The sequence below is a fragment of the Brachycentrus maculatus genome, unplaced genomic scaffold (assembly GCF_059751285.1).
Source record: "Brachycentrus maculatus isolate JH-2025_06_01 unplaced genomic scaffold, ASM5975128v1 h1tg000221l, whole genome shotgun sequence".
Classification (NCBI taxonomy): Eukaryota; Metazoa; Arthropoda; class Insecta; order Trichoptera; family Brachycentridae; genus Brachycentrus; species Brachycentrus maculatus.
Window position 1 is genome coordinate 1,691,012 of NW_028280972.1, and position 20,450 is coordinate 1,711,461.

General features: G+C 30.3%; 1 protein-coding gene and 1 long non-coding RNA gene across 2 annotated transcripts; one reads left to right on the forward strand and one right to left on the reverse strand.

Annotated features, from left to right (window-relative positions):
* Positions 1–682: 682 nt before the first annotated feature.
* Positions 683–1,897, forward strand: LOC148306900 (uncharacterized). The gene is made up of 2 exons (XM_088264262.1): positions 683–735; positions 1,182–1,897. The coding sequence occupies exon 2, from the start codon at positions 1,189–1,191 to the stop codon at positions 1,648–1,650; it is 462 nt and encodes a 153-aa protein (XP_088120388.1). The 5' UTR covers positions 683–735; positions 1,182–1,188; the 3' UTR covers positions 1,651–1,897.
* Positions 1,898–14,185: 12,288 nt separating this feature from the next.
* On the reverse strand, positions 14,186–19,239 carry LOC148306901 (uncharacterized). The gene is made up of 3 exons (XR_015837936.1): positions 19,169–19,239; positions 15,082–15,983; positions 14,186–14,325 (listed from the first exon to the last, which is right to left on the reverse strand). It is a non-coding gene; the product is annotated as an uncharacterized LOC148306901 (long non-coding RNA).
* Positions 19,240–20,450: the final 1,211 nt, after the last annotated feature.

The window sequence follows — 20,450 nt, forward strand, 5'->3', positions numbered from 1 at the left end:
TTGTTTGAACATGCTTAACCCTGATGATGACAAGGTTCTTGTCGAAACCGGATAGAGAAAAAATGTAACAATAAAAAGTGGTTAAAAACAAAGGCGTTTTATTGTATAAAGTATATAAAATGTGCCACAAAGTATTTGCGAAAAACATTCATAAAAAATATGTGATTATTATTTAAGATTCCTTTGTTGAGAAAAAAACAAGGCGAAACTTTGAGACGTATATATGACTGGAAACAATTGAAAGATTTGAATTTCCCGCAGATTACTGTATTTAGCAGTACCTACCGAACGAGAGGAGAAATAATTTAAATCTCAGAATACATACATGCTCAGGAAGGCTTCCAAAATTCAAACATGATAAAAATTAAATGATGAAATTACTAAATTATTGTTGACAGGGCACAGCGATCTAATATACAAATTGCGATAGTTTTTATGTTATAAAAAAATTATGTGGCTAAGTGTTCACGACACTAACCACGGGACTACAGGCCCAGTCTTTGATTTATTTATTCATAGGTATCGAATAATAATGTAAATGATAGTTATTAATAATTGTCTGTAGTTATATTATGTATTTGATTGTTTTTTATTATTTTTTTTAAATGTTGCCATAAATATCTTAGGTTGAATTATGGGAAGCTTACTGAATCGTCTATGGGCAGAAACAATCCCTCGGATAGTTTCTTTTCTCTGGTACCTTTGTTCCAACACGGTCTAGGCAGCAAGCTACAGGTAAATATTTTAAACATTTTAATTTAACATTCATTTAATATTAAAGAGGAATATTAAAAAATACTATTTCTTAAAGATTTGTGTTATTTATTAACTAAGCTTCCGTTTAAAATGCAACCCACGTGAGCCTAATTGACTAAAATGCATGATGCAATAATTGACTAAAGGTGTGTCACGCAATGTACGTTAGGTGTGGCTCATGGGATTTTTGTTTTCAATTCAAAATGTTAGGCTTTACAATTTATTCAATATATATTGATAAAATTGTATTGTAAGACTATTTAAGTTACAGAATTTTCTTCTATTTGACTAAAACTTTTCGAATACTTTCTTAACATTTTTTTCATTATAACAAAAATGATGTGATGAATGTATAATTATTTTCTGGGTTGACGGGGACATTAGATCTTGAAAAAATGAACTAATAAAAAGGTGTGTTGTCGCAGGTAAAAAATGGAAATCATCGACGGTCTCACCTCACCTGGAAATCTATCGCCCCGCCAGGATCCAACATATGATCATCTACCAAGCGACGAGCAACATGGCAGCGAATACGACGATGAAGTGGAAGCCGATTGCAGCAAACAAGAAAAGCATACATCAGATCATACCAATACGTCTGAACAACCACTTCTGATTGATATGATTCAAAATGGAGACGAACACGATTTGGAAGATCAACCCTCAGATCCCGAACATCCTGGGATCGAAGAAGAATACGGAACCGATCCCGAGGAACCTTTGAACATCCTTGCAAACAATGCAGCAACCGCGCCGACGGAAGGAGGTCCGCCAGCTATACGCATCAATAACCCCGATATGGAGCCCCATATAACTAAATGTTGGATTGGTTTTGTAGTGCTCGTGATCGTATCCCTTGTATACTTTATTATCTCTAACATCCTGAAACTGTGAACACAGAATAATGTAAGTTTTTCTGCTTACGATTCCATTACAAATTATTGCAGCTTATTTCAAATTTCATCCTAAATCACGTTTTTTATTTAATCATAATAATTATATAATCAGTAGTAATTTTATTACGTTATACATATAGCAAAATGTTTCAATGATTAAAAATTTAGATAAACTTTTTTTTTTCATTTTTGTGCTTTTCATATGCTTTCAACATGTAATATCTTCAAATAATTAAATTCTTTATTCAAAACATTCTCTTTTATTTTATTTTCCATATCTCGTGTCGTTGAAAATTAATTTTTCAGGTGTACTTCGTTGCATACATCTACAGAGGCAAGATAAGAGGTAAGTAGAGCATATTAAGATAAGAGGCAAGTAGTGCGTAATAAGAGGCAAGAAGTAAGCATTGTTGTTTAATAATATCAGTTGAAAAAACGCCTAGTTTTATGATTTTACTTTTTTTTAACAAGTTTAACTTTTCAATTTTTCAATTAAAATATGGAAAAAATATAGTTTATGTATATATGTATATATATATATATATATATATATATATATATATATATATATATATATATATATATATATATATATATATTTATATATATATATATATATATATATATATATATATATATATATATATATATATATATATATATATATATATATATATATATATATATATATATATATATATATATATATATATATATATATATATATATATATATATATATATATATATATATATATATATATGTTTATATATATATATATATATATATATATATATATATATATATATAAATATATATATATATATATATATATATATATATATATATATATATTTATATATATATATATATATATATAAATATATATATAAATATATATATATATATAAATATATATATATATATAAATATATATATATATATATATATATATATTTATAAATATATATATATATATATATATATATATATATATATATATATATATATATATATATATATATATATATATATATATATAAATATATTTATATATATATATATATATATATATATATATATATATATATATATATATATAAATATATATATATATATATATATATATATATATATATATATATATATATATATATATATATATATATATAAATATATATATATATATATTTATATATATATATATATATATATATATATATATATATATATATATAAATATATTTAAATATATATATATATATATATATATATATATATATATATATATATATATATATATATATAAATATATTTAAATATATATATATATATATATATATACATATAAATATAATATAAATAAACATATTTTTAATCAGTCTCTTTTAGAAAGGTAACCAGTTGAGTTCTACTAAAAAAAATCTACATTTCTTTGTATATTTTTATTAAGCACTATTTTCATAGTTTAATTTTGAAGAAATTTTAATTTTTTTTAAATTTTCTTCATAGCTAAAAATAATTATTTGTAGCTAATAAAGAAAATTTTGCTATGAAAAAGAGAATCAAACTGATTATTGTTGTCAGCCCATTTACAAACCCTTAGGACGCTCATAATAGTCTATTTATGGTGAAATGGCAAAGCGGACTGACCACAAATCAACTGACAACTGTCAAATTGACAGTCTGTAGAAACAATGTTGGGGTTTAAAAACCAAAGTCAACGTCAACTGTCAACTGAAAATTTGTCAAGTTGTCAGTTGATTTGTGGTCAATACGTTTTGCTATTTCACCATTAGATAGACTGAATGACCATTATGCGTGTCATAGGTTATGTGAATAATGGGCAGAGTGGTGAATTCTCGCGACGTATGACGAGATTACTCAAGCAAGCCAACACAAGGTTGTAAACCTGTGAAAGGCCTAATTTCCAGAGTTCTTTCGTACAAAATGGTCCTTGGTCTCAGTTAAGATATGTAATATATTTAGATACATCGCCCTTAGGGGTTACATCCAATGTTTGAGTACAGAATATGAAAAAGTATTCGTAATATAAATGTTCTGCGTATACCATGGATGTAAATTTATACGTATTAGTATTTTGTGAACCCGTTCGTGAATACACGCATAACCAAGGATGGCCAACCCGAGCCCCGCGGGCCGCATGCGGCCCCCTAGATGCCTACTTGTGAATTTGAAACAAAGCCAATACGAGGATGATTCTGATTCTATCTTGAAAATGTATCACATTAAACGGCATTACAAGGCCAAACATGCAAATAAGTTTGAAAAATATGAAAGGCATTTCGACAAGACCAAGTAAATGAATTAAACAGGAAACTTTCAGCATAACACCGTATATTTGCTAAAGCGACTCAAGAGTCATAATGCTATGTAAAAGCTAGTTATGCAGTAGCCATAATACTATCAAAAAGTCGAAGCTGTATTTAGATGGTGAAGTGGTTAAGGAATGTTTGGAGAGACGTTGAAATTCTTTGAAAAAGAAAACGGATTTCTCAAAAATAAGCTGGTGTCGTCAAACTATAACTAGAAATATTGAAGAAAATTTCAAAAATCGAGCATCCGAGTTTATATTTTAAGCTCTAGCATTGGATTAAAACACATACCTAACAGATACCACCCAAGTGTCGATTTCAATAAGGGGCGATGATGTCCATTTTAATGAAATAGAAGAATTAGATGCACTATATCCACTCAAGGACACTACTTGCTCACGAGATTTGTTAGAAGCTGTAACATCGACATTGAATCGTTTTTCGTTACAACTTAACCTTTCGGGCTTAACAACATATGGTGTTCCAGCAATGATTGGAACACTCAAAGGTTTAGTAAAATTGATTGAAAATGAGGCCTGCAAAGTTGGTAATACTTTATATCCTGATAAATAATGCAATGATTATAAATTTTCATTGCGTTATTCATCAGAATTTATGTTCACAGTCCCTTGAAATAGATCATGTCATGAAGGTGGTCATCAAAACTGTGGACTTTATTAAATCGAGGGGGTTGAATCACCGTCAATTCAAAGAGTTTCTCTAGTCTTTGGAGTAAGAGTACAATTTCCTTACATTTTATGCAGAAGTAAAATGGCTGACCCGTGAAAAATATTGAAAAAAAATTTTGAAGCAAGAAATACAATCGTTCTTCGCAAGCAAGTCAGAAAGTATCCCAGAATTTGAAGACAAGGACTGGGTTAGCGATATAGTATTTCTGGTCGATATAGTTAGTCACCTAAATGTTATTAATATTCATCAACAAGGGAAATACCAACTTGTTAATAACGAGTACGATCTTACTTCCGAATTACAAACGTGGGCTTTGGGAACAACCAACGGTTAAGAATCAAAAGCTTAACTCACATTCCTACACTTACTGCAGTTAGACGTGACAAATGGCGGCATATAAACACATGTTATTGATATCCGACTTGAACCCGGAATCAGAAAACTGATTACATGATTTTATAGGGTTTGAATGAATTTATAGGACATCTCATTTCTAAAATCCAGCCCGGCTCTTGAAAAGGTTGGCCACCCATGCACTACATGCTCTCTGGAAACCATAAAGATCTGTATATTAGTAACATGCGAGAACTAAGTACTTCTATGGTCTTCAGAAACTCAACCGCATCGCACGTATCGTGATAAAGATTCAAGCTAGTGTTCTCGTTTGTGCAGCAATCTACTTTAAGGTAACAGAAACGTTTATCAATATTATACTAATTTTATTAAATTATTTAATTGCATAAGCATAATTTATTTAGGATATTTTAATATTATAATTATTGTTTATTTTTCATTATTTATTAATTATTATTGATTATTTATTATTTATTTATTTTTATTTTTTACTAATTATTTATTATTTATTATTATCATTTATTCCCATTGGCTGGTAAATAATTTATTTATATTTTTTTGTTATTGAGCACTTTTGCAACTTTCATTCATACAAATTAACTCAACTTTAGTTTCGGGAAGCACAAAAAATTATACTGGTCAAAACATCCTCAAACGTTTATTCCAATTTTACTTTATTTTGTATTTTCGATTTTAAAATAATAATAACATGCATATTAAAATAATATTTCGTAATATTAATATTTTTCAATTAAAATTATGAATAACTTTGTTTATAAATATGTTTATAAATCCTCTAACTTTATTTTAATGTCGACCAGTTTCAAAGCAAACAGTTGCGTAAGAAGTTATTTGCTTCGAAACCGGTTAATATCATAATTAAGTTTTAATATTTCTTTATTTTTAATTATCACTTATAAAATGGAAAATTAAGTGCTTGATTCTAACTGAAAAATTACTTACACCCATAGCTTTCCAATTAAAAATTCATTAAAAAAACAATATTTTGTATAATGTTAGGTACAATATTCGCATTACTTAAAACCTATAACGCATAGAACCATTTTTTTAATCCTTATACATAGTGAGGGCACTGCATCATAGCGACGCAGTGTTATCTTGATCTTTAATTTCATGTAGTAAGAACTACATAATAATCAAAGGTTAAGCGACGGAGGCACGTATTTGGAATCTAGGTTTATTGTTATTTCCCGTATACATATATTTGTGCATATGTTTGCACGTACGAAGCACCTTCTTTCATATATTAGCACGTATAAGTATCGCACAATCACAACGTCCATGTATTGTTCCACCATATTTAACTTGCCAACCTATAAACATACAAATATACCTAACTTACAGCGGAACAAAATATGTATTGTGTAGATTAAAAGCATCGTTAACATTGTGGTATGGTAAAATAACACTCTCCTTATCATTCATCGTTCACTTTGTGTAATACCACTTTTACAAACACTTATTCGTGACTACTGGTTTCAGAATAATCATTACATCATCAGGTTATTAAAATAAAATTATTACCTTTGTAGAATTTCACATCACTCACTTATAAACGTACGTGTATAACTAATTAATAATCATAAGTACCTACTTGCACAAATATTTTTGTCTTTCTCTTTTTTACCCCTGATCTCAATGGAGCGATGCACGGTTGCCTTGGTCGTAAATTATATGATTACTTTTGTATGGAAAAGAAACTACAAGAGGAACATTAGTGTGTCGGTGTACATATTTAAATACATATATCATTTATATCTTCGAACCCTAATCCGCACCCCAGTGGTACATAGGGCACTGCATCATATTAACGCATTGTTATCTTGATTGTTGACACATGAAGGAAAGGTGATCAGCCATCCGCTTTATGTACTAAATATTAAATTGAAAAATCACTTATATTTATCTAACCCCCTCTGGGAATCGAACCCGGGACCTCGAAAATGGTAGCCGAGAGGGCAAACCATTACACTACGGAGACGGAAATAAACAATATGTCCGCCTCCTATATACATACACATATATGCTCTCATTTTCAATACGATACCAAATTGTTAAAAAATAGCCATTGGGAAATATTTATGATTTTATACGATAAATACATATGTTTCGTCTGAAACTATGTCGATTGCTAGTTTCATAATATTATTTATATAAATATTTTGTTTTCATAAGCATAATATGTAAAGGCCACGCAAGGTTATGAAAATTTCACCTCGTGTGTATGTGCTTGCAATCTATATTTTAGTGCATAAATAGCTCAGTATGTAAGTCAAGTAAAAATTAAGTTTTCTGTTCAACAGATTTATTGATAATTTCAAATGAAAAATGGTATTTACAGATCCTTTCACGTGACTGCTGTCCGCTCACAGCCCTGAGAAAAATATTCTGAATGAGAGGTAAGCTATTTTATAATTTTTTAGTTGATTTTTTTTAATATTTTTTAAACTTTTTCCACTTTTTCCAATAATTAAACTCCTTGGGTCAACATTCAGAATCTTTATTCTTGATATTTTCTCTCAGCCACCAAAATGCTCTCCAGATTTTTATTTTATTTTTATTTTGTCCTATAAGTATATCTATCTCAAGTTGATTTTTTTTTGTATTACATCGACGCACAACAATTAGCCTTTCTAGATTTACATAATAAAAATTACATAATTAAAAATTATGTGTTTATAAGAAAATATTCTTCTTCTTCTTCTTCTTCTTCTTCTTCTTCTCCTTTTTCTTCTTCTTCTTGGTGTTAGCCTTGTGGCCTGTTTTAATATAATAATAGTAGATCTATTTTTAGAAGTAGATGACAATATTCGAATTTTAAAGATGATGATTTTTTTTCCAGCAGAAAGACAAAAATATTCTGATATTTATAATTACACGATCATACATCATACATTATATTTTATCACACTTATTATCTTTTCATGTCCGTCAAATATTGCTCAGCCTGAAATATGAAGAAAAAAATATATATTTTTTTTTATAAAATAGTATATTATACTTATGGAATAGTAACTAGTCGTTTAGGCAGCTCGCTTGCAATAGATCACACGAATTGTTTTTTTTTTTTACTTACTTTTATTAACTTTTTTATTTTATTTTTTGTGTATTTTACACATAATGAATAACAGTCAACATTCCTCAATTTCAAGTCATTATTAATAACAGCACTAAAAAAATAGAAAAAAAGTTTTTTTACGATACATTTAAAATATACAGGTATTCTCATACATATTTTATATTTTTTACATTATACTATGCAAATGTTGAAATGGGACAGAAATTATGCCTATTTTATTTCATAAAAGCATTTTTTAATTTTATTTGAAAATATAGAAACGTTATTAAAACGATTAAATGTATGATTAAAATTACTTGACGGCTGATTTTACATCTTCATCCAAGAAATCCTGATACTAGCGCCATCTGTCTGTACTATCTGCCTGACTGTTACTAGCGCCACCTATACTAGTGCCATCTGCATTAGCGCCATCTACGCTAGCGCCATATGCTCTAGAGCGTCTGCACTATCGCCATCTACACTACCGCCATCTGCATTATCGCCATCTATACTAGCGCCATCTGCACCATCGCCATCTGTACTAGCGCCATTTGCATGACAGCAAACAAAATGATTTATTCAACAGATGACTCTTTCAGAGTTTTATAAACGATTATTTCACGTGCATTAATAAATAAATTTATTTAATATTACCCTGGACTGGTACCTGAAGCGGAGGGCTGATCACCTTTTCTTCATGTGTAAACGATCAAGATAACGCTGCGTTTATATGACGCAGTGCCCTATGCACCATTGGGTGCGGATAAGGGTTTTTTTTTTTAATAAATAAATATAAATTAATCGGTAAAATACGTTATTTACAAAATTTATTCCTTCAAAAATTTTATATACTTACATAAATATAATTATATATATGCTTTACACATATATGCTTTATGTATAGAATCCTAGATATGAAAAGACAGCATTTCTTTTAAACTATATATCCACAAGAAATGATTAGGGTCTCCAGTACAATAATTTGATATGTATATAATTTTATGTTTATGAAAACCGTGCAGTCTTCATGTTTTTTTTAATGATATTTATTTATTGTTGCAGATTATATAAAAATGGGGAGCACAGATGTTTGTAATTCGGCAGAAGAGCCGGAAATTTATCAAGAAAACATTGAAGATGAAGAAATGTTTAGTGAACCTGACGAAATAATGGAAAATGACGTCACCAATGACCAAGATCCTGATGGACCGAGTAACCCATTATTCAATGCCGATGACGACGAAGAAGATGATAACAATTCAGATGCAATTGTACTTTTTTGTCTCATCCTGATTTTATTCATCTTATTCACCTTGGACGTAAATATTTACCGCCTCTACCCTTTTGTGACACTCTTTGGTATGGGTCTCCGGTTTTATTTTCTTAGAAGATATTTGAGCCAACAATGAATGAAGTAATGACACTGGGCCTGTGGTTTGAAATCTAATTAGGGACTACGCTTCTAGCCAACGCCTCCTTGACACCTTGTGCGAATAGCGACAACCCCATTTTTGTTTCCACTGGCGGAGGAGAGAAGATCACGAACGAGAATGGTTCTCATGCTGCCAAATCGTTCTGCAGCCTCTCATCTCGTCCCCCGACCTCCTCCAGATCCAACACGAGAGATGTCACTTCCCTGCATATCAATCCACGGCCAGTTCACGTTTTTGCTTCATTTATTAAATTTTCCGCCAAGATTTATTTAAAATTGAATCATTATTAGAAGCTGAATATATTTATTTTTTGTTAAATTATTTTTAATTTTATTTTTTAACATGTTATCTACTAGCGCTCTATTATACCCGTTGTTTTTTGCTATTAGTTTTGTTAGTTTAATTGTGTTTAATTCACGATTAAAATTTGAGTTACTGAGGGGGATATTAATAAGTCTATTTAATAATGAATGAAAACTGGCCATTTTATGTTATTAATTATTTATTACTTGTATAATATGCTAGTTGGATATGGGAGGGTAAGATTTTAGAAATGTTTTTAGTTGTTGAACCCGTATATAAAATTTTCCGCCAAGATTTATTTTTAATTGAATCATAGTTAGAAGCTGAATATATGTATTATTTAGTTTTAAATTTTTTTTTTTTTTAATTTTATCTATTAGCGCGCTATTATACCCGTTGTTTTTTGCTATCAGTTTAATTGAGTTCAATTCACGATTAAAATTTGAGTTACTGAGGGGGATATTAATTTGTCTATTTAATAATGAATGGAAATTGGCCATTGTTATTTGTTATTTATTATTTATTATTTGTATAATATGCAGGTTGGATATGGGAGTGTAAGATTTTCGAAATATTTTTAGTTATTGAACCCGTATATAAAATTTTCCGCCAAGATTTATTTTTAATTGAATCACTGTTAGAAGCTGAATATATTTATTTTGTAGTTAAATTATTTTATTTTTTATTTTTTAACATTTTATCTATTAGCGCGCTATTATACCCGTTGTTTTTCGCCATTAGTTTAATTCTGTTTAATTCACGATTATAATTTGAGTTACTGAGGGGGATATTAATTAGTTTATTTAATAATGAACGGAAACTAACCATTTTATGTTATTAATTATTTATTATTTGTATAATATGCAGGCTGGATATGGAAGGGTATGATTTTCGAAATATTTTTAGTTATTGAACCCATAAATAAAAAAAATTTCGCCAAGATTTATTTTAAATATTATCATTATTAGAAGCTTAATACATGTATTTTTTGGTTACTTTTTTTTTTTTTTTGTTAACATTTTATCTATTATACTCATTGTTTTTTTACTATTAGTTTAATTTTGTTTAATTCATGATTAAAATTTGAGTTACTGAGGGGAATATTAATTTGTCTATTTAATAATTAATTGAAACTGACCATTTTATGTGAAATGGGATGAATGGAATCAGCTGGAATGACTGTATCAGTGTCTGTACGTTTACGATATATAATAAAATCTAATTTATTATTTATAACTTTAATCAATATTTATCAAGGAAATTAAGAGATTATCGTATTTTTATTCCATTTTTTTATTCATGATAATAACGTCATATTTCATCATAAGCAAATACTCTTCCCGGCTATACTGAGCTATCCTGGAATCAAATGCAATACGTCAAAATATTCCTCTTAGAATTCCTACTTTTTAATTTGCCACTTTCCCTAATAGTACATGTTCTCCACAATGTAAACTTGAGTCCCATCAGGAACAATTAACTGTAGAATTAGTGAAAAAAACAATAATGTAACTAAAAATACTGTTAATAAAAATATACATTAAATACTAAAAGTCTTTTATTTAATACAATGAGCTACAAAAATATAGTGTGTACCTAAACTAACTAGCTAACTCACCATCATGCCGCTAGCTCGCAAGGGCAGGCAGAGGTAATAGAACGCCATATCACTATGTCTTTGCAAACTCCCTCGCCCATTCCACGTTCATGTATCTCCTCATACCCGCCGATTATTTCGAATCCTATAACCTGACCGCTTTCAAGAATTTGACATACCTACGAGTATTTTTTTTTTGAATTACCTAACGTCCAAGTGACTCTGAAATCTAGCTACGGCTTATGCAACACCGTTTATCATGTCCCTACTCAGGTTTCAACTTTATAAGTTTCATAGCCTATGCCTAGTTGTGAGTGGATTTACTCTTTATGTTTAAAGTTACTATTTTTTGACATCTCATCAAAGATGAAGAAGAATATGGAAGTTTGGGCATTTACGGGGCTTACGACCGTCATAGGCTGGTTTAAGTGATCACTTTACACACGTGTAACATTCACCAATTAATTGGTGAATGTTACACGTGTGTAAAGTGATCACTTAAACCAGCCTATGACGGTCGTAAGCCCCGTAAATGCCCAAACTTCCATATTCTTCTTCATCTTTGATGAGATGTCAAAAAATAATATGAAAATAACTCCTGTAATTGGAGATAATCCAGATTTTGTGAACAAGTATTTGGACACACTCAAAATGTTGTAAAGTTACTATAATTTAATGTAATTCATGAGTGAAAATTCTAGGCAAAAACACTCGCTATCTCGCTAGAGGCATGAGTTTATGCCTACGAGTATTTGACGACAAGGTATGTACCAACAAACCCAACACACATACACAAACACATTAACACAATACGGCGCGTGACGATAAGTGCATGTAGTCCAGGCGAAATATTGTAGAAATAAACCTCATTCGTTTCAATACTTTTATTTTTTGGCATAAGCATTCCTTGTTACTCTAGAAATATCCCCTTAAAAGTCCCCACTTATCGTGTGTCCACTCCCCCCCTAAATATATTAATATTGTATTATTTTTTGACATCATGGCCATACAACATTTTGAGTATCTCCAAAAATTTGTTCACTAAATTTGAATTATCTCAGGAGTTATTTTCATATTATTTTTTGACATCTCATCAAAGATGAAGATTTCCATATTCTTCTTCATCTTTGATGAGATGTGAAAAAATAATATGAAAATAATTGCTGTAATTGGAGATAATCCAGATTTTGTGAACAAGTATTTGGACACACTCAAAATGTTGTCTGATTTTTAGTCTGAGTGATGCATTCAATATAAAAACGCTGACTATGTAAGTATAGATTCAGGGTAAAGGAACATTTAAACAAAATATTTTCATTTATGAGTTTTATTATAAATATAAAAATTTAGATAAATTACGAATATCTCAATGTGTGAATGTTTAGTATAAAAAAATAACATGCAAATATATTAATTTAAATAGTATTTTTTATTTTGTTATTTAAATTCATATTAACATTAAATAATTACATCCATCAACGCTTCACGTTTATTCCGCATGTTTTTATCAATATTTAATACGACTTCCTTGGTTTGTTCCTTCCTTGCCCCAACTTCTAAACTTCATACATGGTCACTGTTTACAAACAGACGTGCGGCCAATTGAAACGCGTGATTTCACCACTACAGTTACATGCTTGCATATAACACAAATGATTTCTTAAGTGTAAGTTTGGCATTCTTATGAGGCGACCAGTATACCTGGCTGCCAAGGTATCGGAGATGGCCAGCAACAAGGTTACCAGCATCACCCCCCGTCACCTGCAGTTGACCATCCATAATGACTAGCTCAACAAGCTGCTCTCCGGGCAGGAGGCCTCCTGCCCAACATCTTGGACATGTTCCAGCCCATCTTTCATGTCGTAATCCACGTCTGTTTAAACGCCCTTGAGATAATATTTTACGAAAATGACGCTATGTAATTTATCAAAAAAAATATTACTCTTATCCTTCTTGTATTTTTATTTCATGAAAATGTGTAATTTTAAAAATAGAGCAGCATACCAAATAAAAAAAAAACTCCTGATAGAGGACCAAATCGGCTGTCCTAACTTAAAACACAGTAAGGGAAATTTTTTTGTAGTACGTTTTTTTTTACATTTTTGGACTAAGTAGAATCTACTTAGTACAAAAATGCAAAAAAAACTTACTACAAAAAAAAATGTCAATGTGTTTTCAGTTTGGACAGCCGAAATGTACCATTACTATGGCATAGCGAAATCACTTTTAGATTAACACGAACTATCAAACCAGTATAAAAAATAACACTTTAAATTACCGTGCACCATCCTACTTATTTTTATCCCATAAATATTAATTAAAGCCATCACCGTATTATAAAGTAACTAATTGTTTGTGTTTTGTTTTTGTTTTGTCGCTGAATAGTAAATGTCAGTCATTCACCCCAGTGAATTATTCTCAAGGTCTGTCTAGCCGTATTCATTAAAATAACGATAACGTCCTTTTCACTCAACATAATATTTAGAATAATACGATTATTCTTAATATATTGAGAAGAAACGTATCATAGTATTATACGATTTTAATTTAAAAAAGGTATTACTTAAATATTTTAATATTTTTGTCAAGAATTCTGCACCATACACAAAATCATCAGTCGTCTGATAGTGACCAATAAAAAAATTACAAAAACTGTGAGTTGTTCAATTAATTTTCACAACGTATATAAAACTCGACTCACTCGATAATTCTTCTTCTTCTTCTTCTTCTTCTTCTTCTTCTTCTTCTTCTTCTTCTTCTTCTTCCTCTTCTTGGTGTAGCCTTGTGGCCTGTTTTTAAGAGGGATTAGCGATGTCGATTCCCAACTCTTTGGTGGTTGCCCGGGAGCCGTCTACCATGGGGTTGGCCGTACAGTGCGCTGTGGGGGAGTCCGGATTATAATTCAATTTGCATAAATGTGCCATATGTTTTATTCTAAAGTGTCACACGACTTGTAGGATTGGTCACTTCGTCCTCGTGCAATAAATAATTGACGAAGGTAGCGCTTTATCAACCCATTAATATTCATTCTAATCCAATTCAACTGGATTCTAAAAATAACTGGTACAAATTTACGAGTGGAAGTGTATTAATTGCAAACCTAGTGTCCTATAGGCCACACCTATTTTTCTTTTCCTCTCCTTATTTAATATTCGTCATTAGGTACCATCTATCCATAGAACACTAACTTTCCATTATATCATCCCTTCTTTGGTTCTTCTACCTTTCCCATTCAATTCCTTACCTAATTCTACTTCAATTTTGTTTAAATCTTATTTATGACATCAAAAAGACTTTAATAATAATAACTCATAATTGGATATAATCCAGATTTGTGACCAAGTATGACACACTCAAAATTGTGTGATTCAACTTCCATTTCCGTATAATATTGTAAATATTCCGTTTTCCACTATGGACAAGTACTATCAGCCCACATTTTAATTTATGAGAGTGAAGTGAGTGATTAGTATCTATTACGTGATTTGCAAATTCCGAAAAATAATTACTAACATGACCGCTATGATGTTCTTTAATTCTAATCTTTAAATTTCTCGCAGTTTGGCCAACATATTTTATCATTGTAATATGTCTTACCACAAAGTTAATGCCGAAACAATAAATAAAATATTACCTTCAGTATCACTCCATTTGCTTTTCCGCAGTAACTTTGCCGTAATGTCTTTCACTCATCTATATTATATATATTAATCCTAGATATAAGAATCTATGTAGAAGGCAGGACTGATCACATTGCCATTGACGGTTAACTTGTTCTGTTTGGGTGAGAGTAAAATTTTACTTGTAGGTGTCTTAAAATTCTAACTATAATGAAACAGTTTACAAATTATTATTTTACATATTTTATTAGTAAAATAATACAACTTGAAGGAGGCTTATGTCTCGCAGTGGGTAAATACATGTCAAAGAAAAGAAGAAGAACATACATGAGAGGACACGAATGTTTAAATAATATAGAAAATAGTATATTGCAAGAAGGAGGGCATATTTAACAACAAGTTTAAACAAACTATAAGATACTACCATTTAAATTACAAATAGATGGTAAAGAAGCAATGTTCATAAACAAAATAAAGTTAATTTTTTTTCTGTACAATTTTAGATGGTTATACAATTCAATAACAAAACAAAAACACTTTTTTTTTCACAATACGAATGTAACAAATGCCTTTCTTGCAAACAGCGATTTTCATAATTTAATAAATTTTAATAATTTTTTTTAACGATTTTTGAAGATTTTTGATTGGCATAATCTTAGATAATAAGCCTCCCGATCGCGCAATCATATCAGCATCCATAGACTGTATCCGATGGCTATTAGCAAGGTCGCGAGAAATGTTTTCCTTCCCACCGGCATATTCTCCTTAAATGACTCCCATCGCCTTCCGTACTTGGTGAGCTCCCCCATGGGATATAATTCATTCATATTTTGTTGGTTCTTGAATGTTCCGCAACGTTAGAAGCAGGTTGTGTATCCTCGATTAGTTACGAGGGTGATATTGTTGGCAACTGGTTCTGGAACAATGAGTTTTATGTATGGTTACAAGTAGTAATACGCTGCTAAGGATTCGCACCAGTTCTGCCGAGACAGTTGCTAAAATAATTTGGGTAGGAGGGTGCTTGTTAAAATGCGGATTTTAATAACATCGACATTTGATTTTACCCTTAAATAGTACAATTAGAGCTTTTATTAAATTCACACACTCGCGCTTACATGCGGTCACATTCGCGGCTTAGTGTGTGACCACCATAAGTACTCGGTATTTCATCCGAATATTATGCTGAATACCAAACACAAAACTACGCCGAATATGCCATATTCGAATAATAACCGAATATTCGGTGCATGTCTAGTTCACCAAGACGAGAGCCGGTTGCCAAAATTTTAGCAGCACATATAATTACAATCAATATTGCAACCATGTGAAGTAATTTTTCCATTTTAGACCTAGCTTGCCCTTCAGTGGAAATTGGAAAAAAAATAATCCGGAAAATGTGTATCATATAATAATATAGAATACTCTTATCCGCACCTCCAATGGTGCATAGGGCACTGCGTCATATAAACGCAGTGTTATCTTGATCGTTTACACATGAAGGAAAGGTGATCAGCCATCCGCTTCAGGTACCAGTCCAGGGTAATATTGAATAAATATTACAGTGAAAAAATCACTTATATTTATTTTACCCCCCTTGGGAATCGAACCCGGAACCTCCAGAACGGTTGCCGAGCGTGCTGACCATTACACTGCGGAGGCGGACAATATCATATAAAGGATGTCATATTAGTTTCTTTTGTTAACTGTACTCTATTCAGGAGTGTTTTTGTTTACTCTTGAATCAACTATTTTAAATTGGAAAAAATGTAAAATACAAAATCACCATTTATATCATGATTTTCAAACAAACTTATTTTGTAAATTATAATATGTAAAATCGCAAAGTTAGTGCTTCAAATATTGATTACAAGGGAATTTTTGTAGTACTTTTATGTTTTCGACCTCAATCTAAATGGTAGTGCGCAATAATAAACTAATTAAAATGAGTTTCTGATATTGTCTATAAAAACTGCAATATATATTTAGCAAAATAAACTACTAATCATTCTCAACATCGCATTTCATTATTCGATTACAGCAAAAACATGGCTTCCGTTGAAACGAGATATGAAAGAGAACATGAGCAAAAAAATAATAAATGAAACGAAATACATGATCGGTATACATAAAAAATCTTACACCGGCGCAGAAGAAGAGAAAAAATCTGATTCAGACAGCGCAAAGGGTCATCACAAAGCATTTATAAAAAAATATTTTCTAGGTCTAAGCATTTTCAAGGGCGCCATTGAGATAACTCACAAAAATGGTGTTAAAATCAGCCAATTATTATTATTACCATAAATTTTATGATTATTAAATTAACGATTTGGAAAAATGAGCGCCTATTATGCTTATTAGCCTTATCCCTACCCCGATGGTGAATAGGGCACTGCATCATATAAATGCAGTGTACTATGCACCTTTGCATCTTGATCGTTAACACATGAAGGAAAGGTGATCAGCCCTCCGCTTCAGGTACCAGTCCAGGGTACTATTGGATAAATATTATAGAAGAAAATCACTTTTCTTTTTTTAACCCTCTTGGGAATCGAACCCGGGACCTTCAGAACGGTAGCCGAGCGTACTGACCATGACACTACGGAGGCGGACAAGCATATATATATATGTATATATATATATATATATATATATATATATATATATATATATATATATATATATATATATATATATATATATATATATATATAAAAATATATATATACATATATATATATATATATATATATATATATATATATATATATATATATATATATATATATATATATATATATATATATATATATATATACATACATACATAAATGCATGTACCTTGTCTTTTAATGCTTTACTTTGCGTAGTAGTCAAATGGGGTAAGACCATGTCTATAGTTGGGACCAAACAGTTCCTAAATTTTAAAAGCAAACAAAGTCTCTGGAGATTGCTGGCGGTTGTATTTCTAAAACATGACGCGATCGGCGCGTTACTGCGAATGTCAAGGCTGTTTATTATACTCAGCCGCGTCCGGGCGTTTCGTATGCCGGCATTGCGCCGTCGGAACTTGGATGACCGCGTGTTGGGTAGTGTCCGAAAATCTGAAGATGTCCCTAGATTGGCGATAGCGCGCATTGATCATTAATATTACATAGTATTTTGGTTTTAATATGTAAAATATTACATTGTATAAACGAAAATAATATTATACAATTATAATAAATAAAACTAGAATTAAATTTTACGATTAATTTAAAAAAACGTTAATCTAATTAAATCAACATTGAATTATTCAAAATAAACTAAAATGCAATCCCAAATAATTCCCACAGAACTTTAAATATTTAGGAACCGAATACTTCAACAACCTTCCAACAGATATAAAAAAAAATGGAGACATTAAAATGTTTAAAAAAAATTATAAACATGTTAATCAAAGAAATAAAAAAAAGAACAAAACACAAAAAAATATATAATTAAAATAAATTATATTACCAACAAAAAGAAACCATAAATAATAAGTGTAAGTCCCTCTCCAAGCACAAGAGCTTAGTTTCTTTATTGGAGAGAACTGCTTTATTAATTTTAAGATGTAAAAATATAAATATCTAGAAAATTAATAAAAATAATTTTTAATAAATTGTAACCGTATTAGATAATGCATAAAAATAAATTTAAACAGAGTTTCTTGTTCCTTCCTCTAGGATTAATCCCAGGACGCCTACACGATTTACTCGTCTCATGGATTCTCATTATTATAAAAATTACATTAAATTTAAAATAAATATACGTAAAAAGTTTTATTAAGTTTATAACTAATGAGGATAGAATCCGACATGTATTCAAAACTGCATATTATCAAACGAATTATCCATGGCTTAAACCAATTTAGAAATTCACACTTTGTTTCATTATCTATCATGCGCTGCTCGATTTCATAAATTTGAAGATAAATAATAATTCAATGTTCAACAAAATATATATACTAAATACTTCACTTATTTTTAAATGATTAATTTACAACATCAAAATTAAACAAACGCTACTTAATAAAATAGAGCAAAACACATATTCAAACAAAATATTCACAAAAAAACTCACCCGCTTTTTTCCCGCTAATATTGGTAGCTGACTGCAAATAATGCTGCTGAGTCCGTATTCGGCCGAAGAATGAGCGTGCGAAGGCCTGAGCTCATATTTTATACCCTTCAACCCGTTGGCTACTAAGGAAAAATATTAAAAATTCGTCTCAATTATTTGTCTAATTTTCTTGACGCACCTTGCGTGATAATGTATGTCACATAATATAATCTCAATATCATGTTTACTTATTATATCACTTGTTGCCCACCCTTCTGACTCAATCGCTGCATCTTTCTTTTAGACAGATTATCCAGATAACGGAATATGATCCAGAAAATGCTTACAATTTCTGAGCTGCCAATTTTTTTTTTGATTTTCAGGTGTAGGTACAATTACTATTGCACATATAGTACATATTACTTTTGAAATATTTTTTTTAAAACTCACCTATGTATAGGTGCACTGCAATACTAACGCATTAATTATAAAAGTATACAAATCTATATGTGCATTTGGCTGACTAAAGTGATCGTTTTATACACTTGTGTAACGTTTACCATTTTGTCATTTATCGCATATCCGTATTGCATGAATTGTTGAAAGATGCATATATGCAGTGTTGTTGGTTGCCTTTCACATGGTTATATTCCTTTGATAAATTTTGGAATGTAGACAACAGTGTCGGTATCTTACCATGAATCAACTTGTCTATTACAACAAACAAACGAAACCTAATTCGTTGCTATCGATAAAATTTTCAACGACAGTAAGTAGAAACTTTACTATAGGTATCTACAGTTTCTCAATACTTTCGTTAAACATCAGTTAGACAGTTGACTTTTGCTAAATTTGTATTGATTTTCCTTTTTTACTTTTCGGCCGACATTAGATTCTTTTACGTATCTAGTAAAATTATTTTACTTATCTAGTAAACTAGGAAAAGTTAAACGCGCGAGATAGCTAATCAAAAAAATGAAGGAGCGAACATGTTCTTCCTTATGACTCTATCTGTCATCCTTATCATTAAGTCATACTAAAATACAGTGATTTTCTACGTAAAGAGAATCACAATTTAGCGTCTCGAATATTGATGATAAAATTACTCGCGGTGTAAGGGGGTTAATAACATTTATCTGACATTGTAGTCAAATATAAGGTATCGTCGTATTCTCAATGTGAAAAACAAAATTAAATGAACCCGTCGGAAGTTTATCGTATGTTGATTGCATATTTTTGGCAGAATTACGTGTGAGCAGCGCAATTAATTAAACCAATAAAATCTTCTTTTCCGCGACAATAT

Excerpts from the sequence above, each read along its gene's own strand:
- LOC148306900 (XM_088264262.1), top strand. The coding sequence starts at position 1,189 with ATGGAAATCATCGACGGTCTCACCTCACCTGGAAATCTATCGCCCCGC.